At 41.6% G+C, this 23148-nt stretch overlaps 1 protein-coding gene across 1 annotated transcript; it reads left to right on the forward strand.

Moving 5' to 3' along the window:
* Nucleotides 1-2: 2 nt before the first annotated feature.
* On the forward strand, nucleotides 3-22647 carry tecra (trans-2,3-enoyl-CoA reductase a). Its single transcript, XM_034190154.1, has 11 exons — nucleotides 3-467; nucleotides 1409-1460; nucleotides 1571-1615; nucleotides 3050-3153; nucleotides 13730-13845; nucleotides 18012-18117; nucleotides 18250-18322; nucleotides 18398-18441; nucleotides 18538-18595; nucleotides 18710-18798; nucleotides 22315-22647. Exons 1-11 carry the CDS (start codon nucleotides 294-296, stop codon nucleotides 22486-22488), a joined length of 1035 nt encoding a protein of 344 aa, XP_034046045.1. The 5' UTR covers nucleotides 3-293; the 3' UTR covers nucleotides 22489-22647.
* The last annotated feature ends 501 nt before the right edge of the window (nucleotides 22648-23148 follow it).

The raw sequence follows: 23148 nt of genomic DNA on the forward strand, positions 1-23148 counted from the left end.
TATTTAGCCTTGCAAATGGCATGCTGTGAATTATGTCTTGGGGCTCTCCAGTTTCGTCTTCAGTGCATTTTGTTTGTAGGGAGGGTCTGGTTCTGGAGGAGGCCGCTCTTCAGGTGAGGAGAAGGTTGACTTTACAGCCGCCCTCCTTTACCCTCTTCTCACATTTGTGCAGTCGAGCGTAAACAATCCCAAAGAGGGATCGGACTGGGCTGGCGGTTGTTGAGGGCTGGGGTGCATATCTGCGAGCGACATCCAGCATCACTGAGCAGATCTCACCGGGCTGTTGAAGTGTCATGGATGTACTCGCTTTGAAGGCAAAGAATGTAAGCAAGGCAGAACCAGAAAAGAAGTCTGCTGTTGCACTGAAGCCAAAACCCAAACCTCCCAAAAAAGCCAAGAGGATTGTTTACTTTGAGGTGGAGATTTTGGACTTGAAGACGAAGGAGAAACTACTCCTGCTAGACAAGGTAGGTGTCAGGGTGGGCATGTCATATCAGCGATCACCTCCGGGTGCATTCTGAACCAGGACTCATCATGTAAGGTTTTGTCTACACTCCAAACACCTCAAACACAGACTGTGATTACTTGAAGCCAGGGGAGACATGTTTGCACTTGAAGAAAGGTAATTTTACACATAAACAGACTGCACGGTCAAACGTGGCCATTCTCAGTTACCGTACATTTCTGTGGAGTGATTGCAGTTAGGAGCCGGAAATTTCCCTGCTGCAGGAAGTCATGACTGCCAATGACCCTGCAAATACTCGCTTAGCAACTAACTATACAGAACTGCATCAAAGTCAGCAATTGCATTGTTAATAGACCAGTAATATTCATTTTTTTTAAACCAAATTTCTGTGCAAATGTTTAAATGTATTTTATATTAAGTAATAAATAATAATACAATACTATATTGTTATTATTATTATTATTAGCAGTGCAATGAATTTTAACATTTGCATATTTATGAAAGTGTTATGTTATTTATTGTATTTATGTAATATTATGTTTAATTTATGATTGCTATTTCTATGGTAAAGATTACAGAGTTTTTTTATTTTGCTTTATTTTATTTTATTATGGATTTGTGTATTTATTCAATTATTTTTATTTGTTATATTTATCTAATATTATGTTTAATTTATTACTGCCCATTTCTGTGGTAAAGATTACAGATACTTTTTATTAAGCTTTATTTTATTTTATTATGGATTCATGTATTTATTAAATTATTATTTTTCATTTATTATATTTATTTAATATTATGTTTAGTTTATTATTGCCATTTCTGTGGTAAAGATTATACAGACAGTTTTTTATTTTATTTTATTGTGGAGGGGTGGGGTGTTGGGGAGAGTCTATCCCTAATGATATTATATATTGCAGTATTATTTTTACACTTGGTTTGCAGGTTGAGCCTACTGCCACTATTTTGGATATTAAAGCTTTGTTTCACAAATCATGTAAGTATGTTTACAGAATGAAGCCTAAATTATTATTGCTGTTGTCATCTTTGGTTGGTCTTCCTTTTGCTCAGTAATATCTACAGAAATGTCCCTGTTTATTTTGGCAGATCCAAAGTGGTATCCCTCCAGACAATCCCTGCATTTGGACACAAGTATGTTTACCACAACTTCTGTTTGAAATAAAATGTTCTGTTGTTATTTCACTCAAATAAATGATTACGAGGTCTGTCAATAAAGTATAGGTCCTTTTTATTTTTTTCAAAAACTATATGGATTTCATTCATATGTTTTTATGTCAGACATGCTTGAACCCTCGTGCACATGCGTGAGTTTTTCCACGCCTGTCGGTGACGTCATTCGCCTGTGAGCACTCCTTGTGGGAGGAGTCGTCCAGCCCCTCGTCGGAATTCCTTTGTCTGAGAAGTTGCTGAGAGACTGGCGCTTTGTTTGATCACATCGAAGTGGACACGGTTCGAAAAATTAAGCTGGTTTTCGGTGAAAATTTTAACAGCTGATGAGAGATTTTGAGGTGATACTGTCGCTTTAAGGACTTCCCACGGTGCGAGACGTCGCGCAGCACTCTCAGGCGCCGTCGTCAGCCTGTTTCAAGCTGAAAACCTCCACATTTCAGGCTCTATTGATCCAGGACGTCATGAGAGAACAGAGAAGTTTCAGAAGAAGTCGGTTTCAGCATTTTATCTGGATATTCCACTGTTAAAGGAGATTTTTTTAATGAAAGACGTGCGGGCGGATTGCAGCGTCGGCTCGCAGCTGCCGCGATGCTCCACCACAGGAAAAACACCTCTGTTGGAAGCCTTAAGGACAAGTTGGAACATGTCCAGCTGTTAAACAATTTCTCAGATACTCACTCCACTGAAAGCCATCAAAAGCCACCTGGATTTTACAAATGGTTATCAACACGGAGGTGTTTTTCCTGTGCCGCAGCACCGCGCCGGCTGCGTACCGACGCGCGGACCTGTCCGCACGTCTTTCATTAAAAAATCTCCTTTAACAGTGGAATATCCGGATAAAATGCTGAAACCGGCTTCTTCTGAAACTTCTGTTCTCTCACGACGTCCTGGATCAATAGAGCCTGAAATGTGGAGGTTTTCAGCTTGAAACAGGCTGACGACGGCGCCTGAGAGCACTGCGCGACGTCTCGCACCGTGGGAAGTCCTTAACGCGACAGTATCACCTCAAAATCTCTCATCAGCCGTTAAAATTTTCACCGAAAACCAGCTTAATTTTTCGAACCGTGTCCACTTCGATGTGTCTCACAGGTTTAGAAAAAATTTTGATCAAACAAAGCGCCAGTCTCTCAGCAACTTCTCAGACAAAGGAATTCCGACGAGGGGCTGGACGACTCCTCCCACAAGGAGTGCTCACAGGCGAATGACGTCACCGACAGGCGTGGAAAAACTCACGCATGCGCACGAGGGTTCAAGCATGTCTGACGTAAAAACATATGAATGAAATCCATATAGTTTTTGAAAAAAATAAAAAGGACCTATACTTTATTGACAGCCCTCGTATAAATCAGGTAAGGGGCATATTTGTTTATGGTTATGAACTGTCATGATTCTCAGAGACCAAAAGTCTCAGGGATGAGGATGTTCTTCAGAGTCTACCGGTTGGAACCACAGCCACCTTTTACTTCAGTGATCTCGGACCTCAGGTCTCCTTTGGAACCGTGAGTGAACCTCTTCACAAACACATAACAGTGACACAATGACATAGATGCCACTCAGCCTCTGCACACCGTCATCAGCAACCAGAGGAGCCTCTTCATCCACAGATTGCTCCTTCCCAAGTGCAGGACCAACAGACTGAAAAACTCTTTGCCCCTCAGGCCATCAGACTGTACAACTCCTCACTCAGGGGGAGGAAGAGTAACAGGAAGACAGAGGATGGGAAGGAGAGGAACAATAGTAGCCAGTAAACCAGTACTGATCAGTATGTCTGGTATTTATATTGTGTATTTATATTTATATTTGCAAACTGTTTTTTGCTTTCACTTTTGATATTCTGTGTGCTTCTTACCCTGTGTGCTGCTATACAATGCTGCTGGAACTTCAATTTCCCTGAAGGACTCTTCCCAATGGATCAATATAGTTTGATCTAATCTCTAATCTAATCTAATCTAATCACAGCTGTAAAAGTGGAAGGACACTCAGACAGCTAAGACTTCCACCAAGGTCCAACTGTTTTCAGCACTCACTAATATTTGATGCTGATCGCTGATATATGACCCTTACCAACTGTTTATGTTGTCCTAAAGAAAACAGTTGAGCTGTGCATGGTCAAAATTGGAACTTTTGAACTCCGGGTTTTGCTTGCATGATACGGAGGGATCTGTGAGCAGGGGTTTAAAACTTACTCATGCATAGGACCTTGACATGACTTGTGTTGTGATTTGGTGCTACATTATCAGAGAATTTTGACTTGAGATTAACAACATTGCACATTAGTACACTTACTAGGTTATGTTTTCGCCCATTTGTTTGTTTGTCTGTTTTTGAACAGCCTGGAGCCCACATTTTTTCACGTATCGTTATGAAATTTTTACTGAAGATTCATATCCTGATAGGCAAGAACTGATTTAACTTTGAAGGTCATAGGTCAAAGGGCATAGTCAGAAAAAGCATTGAAATATTGGAAAAATTCCTATCCTTTAACATTGAATGATTCATAACTCTGTCAAAAAAGATCACATTTCTTTTGTTATGTAGGATGGTATCCTTTAATTCTTTATCGACTGACAAAGTTTGATCCGGATCTGATCCAGGTTACAGATTTTGTGGGCATTTAAATTTAACATTGAAAACCCCTTTTAATGTATATTTCACATTTTATCTTAATCAAACGTGCCCCAATCACTCTGAAAGTGAAGTGATTTTGTGTACATTTTGCATTATTTCTCAATCAAAAGTGCCTCAATCACTGTCATTTGTGACAATGAGGTGCAAACTGACACTCTCACTGAATAGACTAACTTTGATCCACATCTGATCCGTCTTGCGGATTTAGCAGATATTTGATTTTAACACTGAAAAGCCCCTTTGATCTATATTTTGTATTATATTTGAACTTATGAAAAGACACTTCTGACAGGACTTTGACCTTGAACATTTTTTCCAAAGTAAAAACTTGTGGAATTGGAAACTAGTGTTGGTGGAAGTTTGCACTGTACGAGCGCAGTGCCATAGTTTCTTATAACACAGCAGCTTCATTGTCACAGTGTAACTACTGTACCAGATCCAAGTCCTTAGCTGAAAGTGCAAAAAAACGTCATTATACCATGCAATATGTACAGAATGTTCATTTGAAATTAATCAAAATGGCAACATATGTCTCACCTTGTTGCATAAATTTAAACTGAAAATCATCTAAGGTCCCAAAAAAACTGCATATTTGAACAGACACTAAAGTGTTTATTTTTTAACACTTATAATGTTATCAAATTAACTCTAACAGTGTAAACTACAAACACAATGGACATGGATATTTGTGATTTACCCCTGTGTTTTTCCCTATCCACCAGGTCGTTATTGTAAATAAGAATTGTTTTTCTTAATAACTTACCTGGTTAAATAAAGGTTAAATCAAAATCAAATGGATGACAATAATAAGGAAACTTGTTGACTGAAAAATAAGTGTCTAACCTTGAATGATGTCAGATTGTAGAGACACAGGGAGTATATGAAATTGTCAGTTTAGGTTTAAATTTGCGACTTTCTTGTTATAAAGCAACAGTGCTGCTACTGGTAGAAAACATTCCTCAAAGTCCTCACTCAACTCATGGAAAGAAAAAAAAAAAAACCCAGTAGAGAGTTAAATTAACATCATGTTCAGCTCCAAGAAGTGAGTCCAACACTGTTTAAGACTGAACATTGGGGCCCCTATCTTTGTGATCTATGGAGCACTGTCTAAAGCATAAAGTGCATTATTTTTGGGGCATGTCCATCTCCTCTTTTTTCTTTACCCAGTATGTAATCAGAGTACAAAGTAGGGTGTAGGGTGCAAAGGGGTGGTAATTAGTCACTTTATTCATGGGTGTGTTTTGTGGATAATATATAAAAAACAGTGGGAGTGTCATTTGTCACTGCCTTTAGGATACAAGTGTACCAGGTGCTGGTACTTTGCTATTTGGATGGGAAACTCTGAAATAAGAGATTTTCTGATGAGGAAATAATTCTGCATGCAAAGCAGCAAAGCATGCAAACAAAAACAGCAGCCATCCACCACAGCTACCTGAGGTGAAGCATTTGAGCGCTTTGTTCATGCAGCACTTCCTCTTTCTCCTCCAACCACCTCATCTCCTCATTAATGTTTTGTAATTTTTTTTAAATAGTTTGTACTTTTATTTTGGTAATTTTGGTTTTCAGTTCAATTTCATGTTAGTTTTACGTGCTAAAGTGCATCCCTGTGTGTGCAAATAGAGGGTATGCATATCCTGACTCTGTCTGTGTGGTATATTCTAATAATCTGCCTTATATCTTGTATAAACCCTCTGTGCATGGCATTATACTACAACCCCTGGCAAAAATTATGGAATCACCGGCCTTGGAGGATGTTCATTCAGTTGTTTAATTTTGTAGAAAAAAAGCAGATCACAGACATGACACAAAACTAAAGTCATTTCAAATGGCAACTTTCTGGCTTTAATAAACACTATAAGAAATCAGGAAAAAAAAAATTGTGGCAGTCAGTAACGGTTACTTTTTTAGACCAAGTAGAGGGAAAAAATATGGAATCACTCAATTCTGAGGAAAAAATTATGAATCATGAAAAACAAAAGAACGCTCCAACACATCACTAGTATTTTGTTGCACCACCTCTGGCTTTTATAACAGCTAGCAGTCTCTGAGGCATGGACTTAATGAGTGACAAACAGTACTCTTCATCAGTCTGGCTCCAACTTTCTCTGATTGCTGTTGCCAGATCAGCTTTGCAGGTTGGAGCCTTGTCATGGACCATTTTCTTCAACTTCCACCAAAGATTTTCAATTGGATTGAGATCCGGACTATTTGCAGGCCATGACATTGACCCTATGTGTCTTTTTGCAAGGAATGTTTTCACCGTTTTTGCTCTATGGCAAGATGCATTATCATCTTGAAAAATGATTTCATCATCCCCAAACATCCTTTCAATTGATTGGATAAGAAAAGTGTCCAAAATATCAACGTAAACTTGTGCATTTATTGATGATGTAATGACAGCCATCTCCACAGTTCCTTTACCTGACATGCAGCCCCATATCATCAATGACTGTGGAAATTTACATGTTGTCTTCAGGCAGTCATCTTTAAAAATCTCATTGGAACGGCACCAAACAAAAGTTCTAGCATCATCACCTTGCCCAATGCAGATTCGAGATTCATCACTGAATATGACTTTCATCCAGTCATCCACAGTCCACGATTGCTTTTCCTTAGCCCATTGTAACCTTGTTTTTTTCTGTTTAGGTGTTAATGATGGCTTTTGTTTAGCTTTTCTGTATGTAAATCCCATTTCCTTTAGGCAGTTTCTTACAGTTCGGTCACAGACGTTGACTCCAGTTTCCTCCCATTCGTTCCTCATTTGTTTTGTTGTGCATTTTCAATTTTTGAGACATATTGCTTTAAGTTTTCTGTCTTGACGCTTTGATGTCTTCCTTGGTCTACCAGTATGTTTGCCTTTAACAACCTTCCCATGTTGTTTGTATTTGGTCCAGAGTTTAGACACAGCTGACTGTGAACAACCAACATCTTTTGCAACATTGCGTGATGATTTACCGTCTTTTAAGAGTTTGATAATCCTCTCCTTTGTTTCAATTGACATCTCTCGTGTTGGAGCCATGATTCATGTCAGTCCACTTGGTGCAACAGCTCTCCAAGGTGTGATCACTCCTTTTTAGATGCAGACTAACGAGCAGATCTGATTTGATGCAGGTGTTAGTTTTGAGGATGACAATTTACAGGGTGATTCCATAATTTATTCCTCAGAATTGAGTGAGTCCATATTTTTTTCCCTCTGCTTGGTCTAAAAAAGTAACCGTTACTGACTGCCACAATTTTTTTTCCTGATTTCTTATAGTGTTTCTTAAAGCCAGAAAGTTGCCATTTGAAATGACTTTAGTTTTGTGTCATGTCTGTGATCTGCTTTTTTCTACAAAATTAAACAACTGAATGAACATCCTCCGAGGCCGGTGATTCCATAATTATTGCCAGGGGTTGTAGTTTCTTGCAAATTTATGGCACAATCAATTTCTGCACCTTACGGTACCAGTGGATCAGCACTACACCTGACCATGCCTCAGTTTTACATTATTTATATGGCTTCATATCATAGCATAAGTTACCTAAAGCAGCAATAGCATTGTTGAAATTACTGGAGAACTAGCAGGTCAGCCTCCCCAATTAAGACTTGGACACCACCACCCCCACCTCCCCACCCCAGCAAACTGTTGTTGCTGTTCACAATTCTTTTTCAGCAGCTAAGTCTTAAGAAGAAAACGTGATCCAAGAAGGATATAAATGGATGGATTAAAGTTAATTCTCCATTAATGAGCACTAGTTTGGCCTGCTGAGCTAGTTGTATTTTAAATATAACCGGCCACAGTCTCTCACCCACTCAGTACCTCAGTATAAATATCAGCCCACAGTGATGGAGACGATTTTCTGTGGTTCATTTTTCTCTCACCTCCTGCTCCTCGTATCCTCTGTCCTAGAACATATAATCTCCTGGCCCCATTTCTCCCAAAGGTGTTTATCCCCCTGACCTGACCACACTCTCTGCCCTTACCTCCCCCTCGTTACTCCTCCACACGTTGGTGGCACCCACCCCTATGTGCTGCTCAGGCAGGAGGCGCTGATTCAGGGTCTGATTTCACAGCAGCTCCTGTATCAGCCGTGCTCATCACTTTGTGTGTGTATAAAGCTGGTGTTACAGGCTGCCTCTCAGTCACCGATGGGTGCAGGTTGGACGTACTACTGTGACAAAATGCTTCAGCACATCTTTGAAGATGGCAAGAATCAGTCGCCCCTTATGACACAGGGTTTGGCACTGGGGCGTCATCAGGTTATCAGTGCACTGTTAGCCTTGTCGTCATTGTGGAAATCCCTCGGTGGCGTGGAAGATCACCTTTTGATTGATTCCCAGATGGGATGGTGGACACAGAGAAAATCTACCCTCACAGTCGAGCTAGAGATACACGTACATGGGTTTGTTTCACGTGGGAATGTCATTGCACGCCGACAAACACATGGTCCTTGAGAGATCCTTAGCCTGGTTTGATGGCTGGGAAATCCCTTCATCCACCCTCACAGCCCTTGGTTTACAATCCATCACCTCCTTCCCTTAATCTGCTGTTGTGGACTTCTTATTTCACCAGAGCCCAGATAGCTGTCTCATGTTCAGGGTTCCTGTTGGGTCTTCATGGTTACCATAACAGCCACGTGGCACACAAGGTCCCAATCATATTTCACCCCAACAGGCAATCACCTACTTGATCAGTTACCCAGGTGTCATGATGCAAATGAGGGGTTGGATTTTGACGCCCCTGTTAACCTTGTATAGTGCCAAGCACTCCAGTATCCTTGTGTGGGGCATTGACTCATAGGCTAGTCATTCCAGGCTGTGCTCAGGTTGGTCTACCTGGTCTTAGAGTCCTGGTGTATTACTCTGCCAACCAGTAGCTAGTGCTTTGACTCTCTGGCATGTGTTGACTCATTTGCCTGCTGAACTTGGTTGCGATGTTGCTTGAGAGGGACTTCCATGTTGTGGAGAGGTAATTGACCGATAGTCCCCTTGTGGGGATCCTTCATGATCACAATTGTTCTTCTCCTTGTTGGCCAGTCTGGGTGAGCACCTGCTATCTTCAGCCAATAGGTGTGGGTCATATCCAGTCCCAGTGGTGTCCAGCTCTTCATTCCTGAGACTATTTGTTGTCTGCCCTTGTGATGTTGATTGGTTCTTGCTCTGGGAGGTTGCTATGGTGTGGTCTTGGGTCCACTGATGTTGTGTGATGCCTTTTTCTCTAGTTTTACTCAGTGTCAGCGGGTCTGTCCTTATGCTTCTGTTTCCCCTTTCAAAGGTCACTGGCCTCTGCTTCTCTGGTGTATCTCTTCAGTCTTGTAGCCAGACCTGTGACCCTTTGTTTGGCTGTTTCTAGGGCCTCAGTTATGGACATCTTGCTGTACTTCTTATCCATCCAGGACCTGTCTGTAATGATGCCTTTCTGTACTTCTATTAGGGACAGGTCACACGGCGATCGCTGGACGAAGGAAAAAAGTCACAAAGCCACAAATCATCAAGAAAAATTGGAGGAATGAGCCAGCACTTCTCCCATCACCGAAAAGCCTGCAAGTGCAGAGCGCATAAAAGACCAAAATGAAAGCGAAACTAACAAAAGAAAAACGAAGCAAACAGCGACCTTGATGCTGTGATCATTTCTGCAGCGAGTCTGTGCTCTCCATAATTGATCAAACATTCTTGTCGTTATTGTTTCTGTATGACAACGTTGCTTTTCATCCCACACATGGACGAGTCACATTCGGCTCATCTGATCTTTAGTTATTGATCTGTTCAGATATCGTCAATGTTCCTGCAAGACATCAGATTTGGGAGGTTGGACAAAGTTGGACGACAATCAAATGGAACAATGACGTTATGGGAGCTAAGCAAATTATGAGGAACTGTCAAGACAGAAAGCAAAACAGAATACAGACGAATTGAGGTTGTCATCAGGATTCATTCACATTTTTCAACAGTTTGAAAATTCTGACGAAGTGCCAACTACAGAAACGAAGCTGGACGACGGTTAAACATCCGTCCATCCATTTTCTTCCGCTTTATCCGGAGTCAGGTCGCGGGGGCAGTTTTTGCCTCTGCGACCGCACGGGCTGCGGCACGCTTGGCCTGCCGGTACCTGTCAGCTGCCTCTGGGGTCCCACCGACCAACAAAGATAAGTAGGACTCCTTCTTCAGCTTGACGGCATCCACCGGGTTCGGGGATTGCCGCCGCGATAGGCACCAGAGACCTTGCGACCACAGCTACGAGCAGCCGTATCGACAATGGAGGTAGAGAACATGGTCCACTCGGACTCCATGTCTCCAACCTCCCACGGGATCTGGGAGAAGCTCTCCCGGAGATGGGAGTTGAAGACCTCGCTGACAGAGGGTTCCGCCAGTCATTCCCAGCAGACCCTCACGATACGTTTGGGCCTGCCAGGTTTGATCGGCTTCCTACCCTCCCAGAAGATCCAACGGTTAAACAATGTCTCCGAAAGTTAGTGTAAGTCCAGATTTCTTGTTTCATTTTGGCATCAGTGTCCTTGGTTAGTGCTGTGTGACCAGGGCTTTAGCCAAATAACATTCTTCTGGACGTTTGATGATTTGGACTCCCCATCTTCTTCTTTATGGAGCACTCTCTCTGCATGCATTCTTAATCTTAATCTCTGAAGTGTTTCTAGGTTTACTGTGGCAGTGGTGTATACGAGCTCATTGGTTTCTATAGTAGAGAAGCTTGAATCTTCTGGACAACTGGACAGCTGAGAGCCTACACAGAAACTCATTGGTTTCTGTAATGCTGGGAGCAAGCATCTCTTCTGACAGGACTTTGTCATTGAACCGGGCAAATCCTTCTCTTGGTTGTGTTGCTGTCTGCTTGGGTCATCCTCATCTCAGATGCAGCTGTCATTGCAGGTGTTTGGGTACCACGACTCTCTTCACACTGCTCATGTGTTGTAGCCTCTGGATCTCCAGTGTTGATAGTAGCTTCCTTCTGTTGATGTTAGAGCACTGAGCTACCAGGTGATTTGTGGTCAGTGTGGATGTTGGCCTTCTGTTCATCCATAGTTCCCACATGCATTGTATGTAACCTCTCTGAGATATACACTGAACAAAAATGTAAATGCAACACTTTTGGTTTTGCTCCCATTTTTCATGAGCTGAAGTCAAAGATCTACAAAGATCTAAAATGTTTTCTATATACACAAAAGACCTATTTCTCTCAAATATTGTTCACTAAATCTGTGTTAGTGTCTAAATCTGTGTTAGTGAGCACTTCTTTGCCAAGATAATCCATCCCACCTCACAGGTGTGGCATATCAAGATGCTGATTAGACAGCATAATTCTTGCACAGGTGTGCCTTAGGCTTAAGGTCAAAGGGCTTTACAATTACGCCTCACATTCACCCATTTACACAGACACACTCATACACTGATGCCAGGGTGCTGCCATGCAAGGTGCTCACTACACACCTGGAGCAGCTAGGGGACTGCGGACCTTGCCCAAGGGCCTTTAGTGATTTTCCAGTCTGGATGGGTTTTGAACCGGTTTTGAACACTTCACCAGTAGACCATCACCTCCTCATACTGTAGGGACCGGGCCCACTTTCAGTAGCAAATAAGGGTACCCACTTTCGTCGAATTGGTGAGTGTCAGTGCTGAACTTCATTTCGTACCTCTGTTACTGGGCACGTCCAGACTGCTCTATCCAATATATGCGAGGGGTTTTTAACAGAAATACATTACAGTGGGGTGGGATGTTTTGTCTCATGTTTTGAAGTAGGCTAGAGGATTAGCGTGGTTGGTCTAGCCTGGGGACCCTTATTAGATGATTGTCCTGACTAGGCTCTGTTGTTCCAAAAATGGTAATTCTACCTAGTCCAATTCTGCCTTGTCCAGGAGGAGGTAAGAGCAGTGGTTGAGGAGGAGAGAACCTCCAGGACAGCAGGGTTGAGGCAACAGGTGGCCTGGACACGATGGGAGAACACAGTCGGGAGGAAGGTTACATGGGCTGAGCTGTGGAAGGCAGAGCCACATCGGGTCAATTTCTTATCCAGGCGGTATACAATGTGCTTCCCAGTCCATCCAACCTTCACATATGGGGCAAAGTGGAGTCACCAGCATGTCCACTGTGCTCCAAGTATGGAACCCGAGAGTACATCCTGAGTTGCTGCTCAAAGGCACTGGGGGAGGGAAGGTACAGATGGAGGCATGACCAGGTACTGAAGGCTATCGCTGAAGCCATTGCTACAGGAGTTGAGTGGACCAAGTGCTCCCGCCCCTCCAAGCAAGCCATCACCTTCATCAGAGCTGGAAAGCAGCCAAAACCAGCTGCAAGAACATCTGCAAGTATACTGGCCACGGCGAGGGACTGGCAGCTGCTGGTGGACCTGGAACGGCAATTCAAGTTCCCCAACCACATTGTGACCACCACTGTAAGACCAGATATCATGCGCTGGTCTGAATCCACCAAACAAATGGTTCTGTTGGAGCTTACAGTCCCTTAGGAAGATCACCTGGAAGACGCCTTTGAAACGAAGCTCGCTAAGTACAAGGGACTTGTCAGTGAGTGTTGACAAGCTAGATGGAGAGCTACATGTCTCCCAATAGAGGTAGGGTGCAGAGGCTTTGCAGCCTGGTCCCTGTCCAGAGCCATCAGTCTGTTAGGTATCATTGAGTGAAGAGAAGATTCATCCACATTACCACCAAAGAGGAAGCCTCAAGATGGCTATGGCTCAAGAGAGGAGATCCATGGGAACAGTGTAGCTAGATTTGCCAACTGGACACAAGCTGGGGTCTGATCAGCCACAGCTGGGTCACCTGGATGAGGGTCTGTGATGTTGAAAGACCCGAAATACCCAGTGATTCCAGGAATATCACTGAAGATGTGTCCAGTAGCATCAGTAGATGTATTTACAGAGCTACCACTGTACTACCCAATAGTGTAGTGTGGTCAAAAGTTTAAAGGAAAACATGGTCTGGAAAACACCTTCTTTTGTCTGTCTCAACAACCAAGAAACCTAGATGGATGATCTAAACCATATATTGATCAGAAAAATGTTTGAATGGTTGATATGAATGACTTCACAATGAAGTCACTCAAAAGTCATATGATGAGGTCATATAGAGTCAAAAACACCATTACAGATACATTTACTGTATATTGTAGATTTATAGTGTGTTGTGCAGTTTGCACAGTGTATGCATCGGCCCTCTGGTGTCTTTCTTTTTGAGTTGTTAAAACTCTAAGGATGACTAATTTATTGATCTATTCCAATGGGTCACCAACCCTGATTTATTTAACTGGTAGTGGTGCAGGGGAAGTTAGAAAAGAGCAGGTGATCTCCAGGAACCCTGATGTATTTACGTATTCACTCGCTGTATTTTATAGAGCACATACCTAGGCTTTTCTGTTGCCTAGGAATACATTGGAGATGCATATGGGTAGGTTTGTATTGTTATAGCTTATTCTGCAAACCTTTGTTGTCTTTTGTTAGGTGTTCCTGACAGAATGTGCTGGTCCACTGCTCATTTACCTAATGTTTTACTTCCGCCTGCCCTTCATCTACGCTCCCAAATACGACTTCACCAGCAGCAAACACTGGGTCGTACAGTGAGTGTCAGACCACTTATGTTTTCAGGAATCAGCTGCAAAACATACCATCCCTGGATTTGCACAGACATGTCAATCAATCAATCAATTTTATTTATATAGCGCCAAATCACAACAAACAGTTGCCCCAAGGCGCTTTATATTGTAAGGCAAGGCCATACAATAATTACGTAAAAACCCCAACGGTCAAAACGACCCCCTGTGAGCAAGCACTTGGCGACAGTGGGAAGGAAAAACTCCCTTTTAACAGGAAGAAACCTCCAGCAGAACCAGGCTCAGGGAGGGGCAGTCTTCTGCTGGGACTGGTTGGGGCTGAGGGAGAGAACCAGGAAAAAGACATGCTGTGGAGGGGAGCAGAGATCAATCACTAATGATTAAATGCAGAGTGGTGCATACAGAGCAAAAGGAGAAAGAAACACTCAGTGCATCATGGGAACCCCCCAGCAGTCTAAGTCTATAGCAGCATAACTAAGGGATGGTTCAGGGTCACCTGATCCAGCCCTAACTATAAGCTTTAGCAAAAAGGAAAGTTTTAAGCCTAATCTTAAAAGTAGAGAGGGTGTCTGTCTCCCTGATCTGAATTGGGAGCTGGTTCCACAGGAGAGGAGCCTGAAAGCTGAAGGCTCTGCCTCCTTCTACTCTTACAAACCCTAGGAACTACAAGTAAGCCTGCAGTCTGAGAGTGAAGCGCTCTATTGGGGTGATATGATACTATGAGGTCCCTAAGATAAGATGGGACCTGATTATTTAAAACCTTATAAGTAAGAAGAAGAATTTTAAATTCTATTCTAGAATTAACAGGACGCCAATGAAGAGAGGCCAATATGGGTGAGATATGCTCTCTCCTTCTAGTCCCCGTTAGTACTCTAGCTGCAGCATTTTGAATTAACTGAAGGCTTTTCAGGGAACTTTTAGGACAACCTGATAATAATGAATTACAATAGTCCAGCCTAGAGTAAATAAATGCATGAATTAGTTTTTCAGCATCACTCTGAGACAAGACCTTTCTAATTTTAGAGATATTGCGTAAATGCAAAAAAGCAGTCCTACATATTTGTTTAATATGCGCATTGAATGACATATCCTGATCAAAAATGACTCCAAGATTTCTCACAGTATTACTAGAGGTCAGGGTAATGCCATCCAGAGTAAGGATCTGGTTAGACACCATGTTTCTAAGATTTGTGGGGCCAAGTACAATAACTTCAGTTTTATCTGAGTTTAAAAACAGGAAATTAGAGGTCATCCATGTCTTTATGTCTGTAAGACAATCCTGCAGTTTAGCTAATTGGTGTGTGTCCTCTGGCTTCATGGATAGATAAAGCTGGGTATCATCTGCGTAACAATGAAAATTTAAGCAATGCCGTCTAATAATACTGCCTAAGGGAAGCATGTATAAAGTGAATAAAATTGGTCCTAGCACAGAACCTTGTGGAACTCCATAATTAACCTTAGTCTGTGAAGAAGACTCCCCATTTACATGAACAAATTGTAATCTATTAGATAAATATGATTCAAACCACCGCAGCGCAGTGCCTTTAATACCTATGGCATGCTCTAATCTCTGTAATAAAATTTTATGGTCAACAGTATCAAAAGCAGCACTGAGGTCTAACAGAACAAGCACAGAGATGAGTCCACTGTCTGAGGCCATAAGAAGATCATTTGTAACCTTCACTAATGCTGTTTCTGTACTATGATGAATTCTAAAACCTGACTGAAACTCTTCAAATAGACCATTCCTCTGCAGATGATCAGTTAGCTGTTTTACAACTACCCTTTCAAGAATTTTTGAGAGAAAAGGAAGGTTGGAGATTGGCCTATAATTAGCTAAGATAGCTGGGTCAAGTGATGGCTTTTTAAGTAATGGTTTAATTACTGCCACCTTAAAAGCCTGTGGTACATAGCCAACTAATAAAGATAGATTGATCATATTTAAGATCGAAGCATTAAATAATGGTAGGGCTTCCTTGAGCAGCCTGGTAGGAATGGGGTCTAATAGACATGTTGATGGTTTGGATGAAGTAACTAATGAAAATAACTCAGACAGAACAATCGGAGAGAAAGAGTCTAACCAAATACCGGCATCACTGAAAGCAGGCCACAGCCAAAATTATGAGTAATATTTTCTCTAATAGTTAAAATTTTATTAGCAAAGAAAGTCATGAAGTCATTACTAGTTAAAGTTAAAGGAATACTCGGCTCGATAGAGCTCTGACTCTTTGTCAGCCTGGCTACAGTGCTGAAAAGAAACCTGGGGTTGTTCTTATTTTCTTCAATTAGTGATGAGTAGTAAGATGTCCTAGCTTTACGGAGGGCTTTTTTATAGAGCAGCAGACTCTTTTTCCAGGCTAAGTGAAGATCTTCTAAATTAGTGAGACGCCATTTCCTCTCCAACTTACGGGTTATCTGCTTTAAGCTGCAAGTTTGTGAGTTATACCACAGAGTCAGGCACTTCTGATTTAAAGCTCTCTTTTTCAGAGGAGCTACAGCATCCAAAGTTGTCTTCAATGAGGATGTAAAACTATTGACGAGATACTCTATCTCACTTACAGAGTTTAGGTAGCTACTCTGCACTGTGTTGGTATATGGCATTAGAGAACATAAAGAAGCAATCAAATCCTTAAACCTAGTTACAGTGCTTTCTGAAAGACTTCTAGTGTAATGAAACTTATTCCCCACTGCTGGGTAGTCCATCAGAGTAAATGTAAATGTTATTAAGAAATGATCAGACAGAAGGGAGTTTTCAGGGAATACTGTTAAGTCTTCAATTTCCATACCATAAGTCAGAACAAGATCTAAGATATGATTAAAGTGGTGGGTGGACTCATTTACATTTTGAGCAAAGCCAATTGAGTCTAATAATAGATTAAATGCAGTGTTGAGGCTGTCATTCTCAGCATCTGTGTGGATGTTAAAATCACCCACTATAATTATCTTATCTGAGCTAAGCACTAAGTCAGACAAAAGGTCTGAAAATTCACAGAGAAACTCACAGTAACGACCAGGTGGATGATAGATAATAACAAATAAAACTGGTTTTTGGGACTTCCAATTTGGATGGACAAGACTAAGAGTCAAGCTTTCAAATGAGTTAAAGCTCTGTCTGGGTTTTTGATTAATTAATAAGCTGGAATGGAAGATTGCTGCTAATCCTCCGCCTCGGCCCGTGCTACGAGCATTCTGGCAGTTAGTGTGACTCGGGGGTGTTGACTCATTTAAACTAACATATTCATCCTGCTGTAACCAGGTTTCTGTAAGGCAGAATAAATCAATATGTTGATCAATTATTATATCATTTACTAACAGGGACTAGAAGAGAGAGACCTAATGTTTAATAGACCACATTTAACTGTTTTAGTCTGTGGTGCAGTTGAAGGTGCTATATTATTTTTTCTTTTTGAATTTTTATGCTTAAATAGATTTTTACATGTTATTGCTGGTCTGGGAGCAGGCACCGTCTCTACGGGGATGGGGTAATGAGGGGATGGCAGGGGGAGAGAAGCTGCAGAGAGGTGTGTAAGACTACAACTCTGCTTCATGGTCCCAACCCTGGATAGTCACAGTTTGGAGGATTTAAGAAAATTGGCCAGATTTCTAGAAATGAGAGCTGCTCCATCCAAAGTGGGATGGATGCCGTCTCTCCTAACAAGACCAGGTTTTCCCCAGAAGCTTTGCCAATTATCTATGAAGCCCACCTCATTTTTTGGACACCACACAGACAGCCAGCAATTCAAGGAGAACATGCGGCTAAACATGTCACTCCCGGTCTGATTGGGGAGGGGCCCAGAGAAAACTACAGAGTCCAACATTGTTTTTGCAAAGTTACACACCGATTCAATGTTAATTTTAGTGACCTCTGATTGGCGTAACCGGGTGAAATTACTGCCGACGTGAATTACAATCTTACCAAATTTACGCTTAGCCTTAGCCAGCAGTTTCAAATTTCCTTCAATGTCGCCTGCTCTGGCCCCCAGAAGACAATTGACTATGGTTGCTGGTGTCGCTAACTTCACATTTCTCAAAACAGAGTCGCCAATAACCAGAGTTTGATGCCCAGCAGCATATTGCAATGTTGACACTGTTAGAGCCAGTGTGTTAATCACATTTGTGTGTGTGTGTGTGTGTGTGTGTGTGTGTGTGTGTGTGTGTGTGTGTGTGTGTAGCCTGGCCTGCATGTGTCACTCCTTTCACTACATCAAGAGGATTCTTGAGACTCTGTTTGTCCATCGTATCTCTCACGGGACCATGCCTCTCAGAAACATATTTAAGGTCTGTGAGCTGCACACATTGACCTTTGACACTGATGTATATATACACTATTATTCAGCACTGGTTCTGTGATCACAGACATACTTTGATATCTGAACCAAACTCTATTTGAAGTGTTTGATTCTGTTCCAGAACTGTGGCTATTACTGGTTCTTTGCAGCTTGGATGGCGTACTACATTAATCACCCACTGTACACCACACCCTGTAAGTACTCATTACCACAAAACCTTTGCTGGACATTTGCTGCCAAGTTCATACATTTTTATTATGACTCAACAGATTACGGGCAGCAGCAAGTGAACATGTCACTTTATGTTTTCTTGGTACGTATGAGTTGAAGTTCAAAGTCATTCAGAAGGATTTTGGAATACAAATTAAGAACAGTAATCGGTCATCCATGGATCTCCATATTCCCACAGTTTTGTCAAGTTGGGAATTTTTCCATCCATATTGCACTTCGCAACCTCAAACTTGCAGGTAAGGTTTTTTTTTCTTTCAAACAATCTACATGATATGCATTTAATAGCCATAACATGGTGTTGGAATTTGCTTGCAAGTGAAGAAAACGTTTGTATCTACCCATCACCTCAGGATCAAAAACCAAGAAGATTCCTTACCCAACAAAAAATCCATTCACATGGATTTTTGCCTTGGTTTCTTGTCCAAACTATACATATGAGGTAAGCAGGCAAAAATGCAGACATACTTGACTCTATGGGCAAAAAATAGATTTATTCTTTCTTGTGTGTGTATAAAATAAATGCAAATGTAAAAAAATGCACCAGAATTTTGGATATTGTCCCGAATAGTACCGGTGGGCATGAAGACAGAAATGGCCATAGCAATCTGACATTTGACCCCAGTGACCTTCACCTTCACCCAAATCAGCCAGAAAACAGACAGGTAGGCATGACTTTGACTCCAGTGATTGACGTTTGGCAAATCTGACCTCATCTGGGCAATTCCAGAACCCTCCAACGTGTGTGCCAGGTTTGGCACAAATCAATATGAAACTCAAATTTTGACCTGTGATTCAAATTACCTTGACCCCAATGATTGACCTTTGGTTCTTTTTTCCTGAGAAAATCCATATACAGTAGTGTTCAGAATAATAGTAGTGCTGTGTGACTAAAAAGATTAATCCAGGTTTTGAGTATATTTCTTATTGTTACATGGGAAACAAGGTTCCAGTAGATTCAGTAGATTCTCACAAATCCAACAAGAACAAGCATTCATGATATGCACACTCTTAAGGCTATGAAATTGGGCTATTAGTAAAAAAAAAAAAAAAGTAGAAAAAGGGGTGTTCACAATAATAGTAGTGTGGCATCCAGTCAGTGAGTTTGTCAATTTTGTGGAACAAACAGGTGTGAATCAGGTGTCCCCTATTTAAGGATGAAGCCAGCACCTGTTGAACATGCTTTTCTCTTTGAAAGCCTGAGGAAAATGAGACGTTCAAGACATTGCTCAGAAGAACAGCGTAGTTTGATTAAAAAGTTGATTGGAGAGGGGAAAACGTATACGCAGGTGCAAAAAAATTATAGGCTGTTCATCTACAATGATCTCCAATGCTTTAAAATGGACAAAAAAAAAAACAGACGCGTGGAAGAAAACGGAAAACAACCATCAAAATGGATAGAAGAATAACCAGAATGGCAAAGGCTCACCCATTGATCAGCTCCAGGATGATCAAAGCCAGTCTGGAGTTACCTGTAAGTGCTGTGACAGTTAGAAGATGCCTGTGTGAAGCTAATTTATTTGCAAGAATCCCCCGCAAAGTCCCTCTGTTAAATAAAAGACGTGCAGAAGAGGTTACAATTTGCCAAAGAACACATCAACTGGCCTAAAGAGAAATGGAGGAATATTTTGTGGACTGATGAGAGTAAAATTGTTCTTTTTGGGTCCAAGGGCCACAGACAGTTTGTGAGACGACCCCCAAACTCTGAATTCAAGCCACAGTTCACAGTGAAGACAGTGAAGCATGGTGGTGCAAGCATCATGACATGGGCATGTTTCTCCTACTATGGTGTTGGGCCTATATATCGCATACCAGGTATCATGGATCAGTTTGGATATGTCAGAATACTTGAAGAGGTCATGTTGCCTTATGCTGAAGAGGACATGCCCTTGAAATGGGTGTTTCAACAAGACAATGACCCCAAGCACACTAGTAAACGAGCAAAATCTTGGTTCCAAACCAACAAAATTAATGCCTCGCAGATGTGAAGAAATCATGAAAACTAAATACTAGTTTAGTGATTCACAAGATTGCTAAAAAAAAAAAGCAGTTTGAACATAATAGATTTGAGTTTGTAGCGTCAACAGCAGATGCTACCATTATTGTGAACACCCCCTTTTCTACTTTTTTTTTTTAATAATAGCCCAATTTCATAGCCTTAAGAGTGTGCATATCATGAATGCTTGGTCTTGTTGGATTTGTGAGAATCTACTGAATCTACTGGTACCTTGTTTCCCATGTAACAATAAGAAATATACTCAAAACCTGGATTAAATCTTTTTAGTCACATAGCACTACTATTATTCTGAACACTACTGTGTGTGTATATATATATATATATATATATATATATATATACGAAGTCTGTCAATAAAGTAACGGTCCTTTTTATTTCTTTCAAAAACTATATGGATTTCATTCATGTTTTTACATCAGACATGCTTGAACCCTCGTGCGCATGCGTGAGTTTTTCCACACCTATCGGTGACGTCATTCGCCTGTGAGCATGCCTTGTGGAAGGAGTGGTCCCGCCCCCTCGTCGGATTTTCATTGTCTGGAAATGGCGGAATGAAAAGGACTTTTTTTCCATCAGAATTTTTTTAGAAGCTGTTAGATACTGGCACCTGGAAACCATTCGAAAAATTTATCTGGCTTTCGGTGAAAATTTTACGGGCTTCACAGAAAATAAGGTCTGTTACTACAGCTTTAAGGACCCCTTTAAGGACACTCGGCGCACCGCGCTCCGAGCTGCGACGACGCAGCACAAGCCACCGGACCATTTCTAAACGGATGGCTCTGTGGATACGAGACCGTCGTGTGCTCTTTCTCTGGTTATCACAAGAGCTGGACATCAGCCATTTTCCGGCAGATTTCACTTTTAACAAGAGATTTTGTCATGGAAAGCCATGCGGAGGCTTCGCGCGTAAAGACCGATTCGCTTCGGAAGCGAGACAAAGGAACACCTCTGTTCCGGCTTGTCAGAGGACAAGTTTGGACACGTCCAGCTCTCCACAATTTCACTGATACTTACTGGACTGGTAAGCATTGAAAGCCGAGATAGACATGTCCAAACTTATCAGTTTGAACATTAAATATCTTGTCTTTGTGGTGTAGTCAATTGAATATAGGTTTGTAGCGGGATGAAGGTACTGGGTCCTGATTGACAAGACGTTCCCGCTAGCTTGGCTAATGGGGAATTCCTCTTTGGCTGACCTGGTAGAGGAATGGTCTTTAGTGCGAGCCGTCCGTGTTCGATCCCACTGCTGTCCTGGCCACAAAGGTCCTGTGGTCACAGGTTGAAGAGGATTTGCAAATCATTGTATTCTGTTTTATTTACATTTCACACAATGTCCCAACTTTATTAGAATTGGGGTTTTAACTTAAGTATTCCCAGACTTTGCCATGAAGCTCAAAATTGAGCTCAGGTTCATCCTGTTTCCGCTGATCATCCTTGAGATGTGTATACAGCTTAACTGGAGTCCACCTGGGGTAAATTCAGTTGATTGGACATGATTTGGAAAGACACACACCTGTCTACATACCAAGCATCCAGAAAGTAGTCACAGTGCTTAACTTTTTCCACATTTTGTCATGTTACTCCAAAATGGATGAAATTCATTTTTCCCCTCAAAATTCTACACACAATACCCCATAATGACAACATGAAAAAAGTTTGGTATAAGGCTGTAACAGATCAAAATGGGGAAAAAGTTAAGTGTTGTGAATACAACGTACGTTCCGGATGCACTGCAACTCCTTTAAAAACTACTGCCAAAATATTTTCCCTCCCATATATCTCACCTTTAAGATGACATCAAATCAAACAAGAACTCAATATTTCAGACAGTAGGGGTTGCAACAAAGTTTCAGATTTCAAAACCTTTTGGAATATTTGGTTTTGCTGCCAGGTGCTGGCTTTGCTTTGCTGCACATTTAAAATCTGTAATTTTATCTACAGCTGGGCACCTGGATCAGTTTCAGCGTGATGACCCAGTGTGTACCCGTGGCTTTATTCACCGCCATAACATTCATCCAGATGGCCGTGTGGGCCAAAGGCAAACACCGCAGCTACCTGAAGGAGTTCCGATATTATCCCACGCTGCGCTCCTCCATACTCCCCTTCATCCTGTAGCGCCTGGAGGACAAAACAGCTGAGAGATGTTTCCACCACCTCCTCGCTGATCAGAACCCTCAGGCGGCCGAGTACAATACAGAACGACTTTGGCCGTGCAGATTTCATATTTCTGCACGTCACTCCATAAAAAGGTCATAGTTATAGTGAAAGTTGGACTAGTGAATGCAGAACTGTTACAGCCAAAATAAATTCAAGTCTTAATGTAACAGTTTTTGGCAGCTTAACCAGAAAAAAAAATAAGATTTCTCATTGAGAGGGGAAACCATTACGTTGCTCTGCAGTGCCAAAGTCATGTGCAGCCTGGAGCTGATGGCTTTGTGGCCTCATTAGTACTGCAGTCATGCTTATGTGTTAGAAATATTAACATTTTCTGCCATACATCTCCATTTCTGTGTAGAATACAAGATGCCTCAGCAGTAATTTACATGCTGCTTTAAAAATTATCTGTCTGTCCATTTATTCTCTCTTGCAGGCTGCTGAAATTTGAGTAAAATACTTGATTTATTTTGAAAACCTGGTACAATCCTTGTGAATAAGGAAAATATTCAGGGGATAAAGAGAATTATTAATTAAGATTTTTTTTAAACGTGATGTTTGATTTCAGACACAAACTGTTGTTTTCAGGCTGACTGTTGCCACGGTGTAATAAATGTCACA

Source organism: Thalassophryne amazonica, chromosome 16, assembly GCF_902500255.1.
Source record: "Thalassophryne amazonica chromosome 16, fThaAma1.1, whole genome shotgun sequence".
Taxonomy (NCBI): domain Eukaryota; kingdom Metazoa; phylum Chordata; class Actinopteri; order Batrachoidiformes; family Batrachoididae; genus Thalassophryne; species Thalassophryne amazonica.

Excerpts from the sequence above, each read along its gene's own strand:
- tecra (XM_034190154.1), top strand. The coding sequence starts at position 294 with ATGGATGTACTCGCTTTGAAGGCAAAGAATGTAAGCAAGGCAGAACCA. Across the intron at positions 13,846-18,011 it reads AGCAAACACTGGGTCGTACA|CCTGGCCTGCATGTGTCACT; the intron begins GTGAGTGTCAGA and ends GTGTGTGTGTAG. Across the intron at positions 18,596-18,709 it reads TCGCAACCTCAAACTTGCAG|GATCAAAAACCAAGAAGATT; the intron begins GTAAGGTTTTTT and ends CCATCACCTCAG.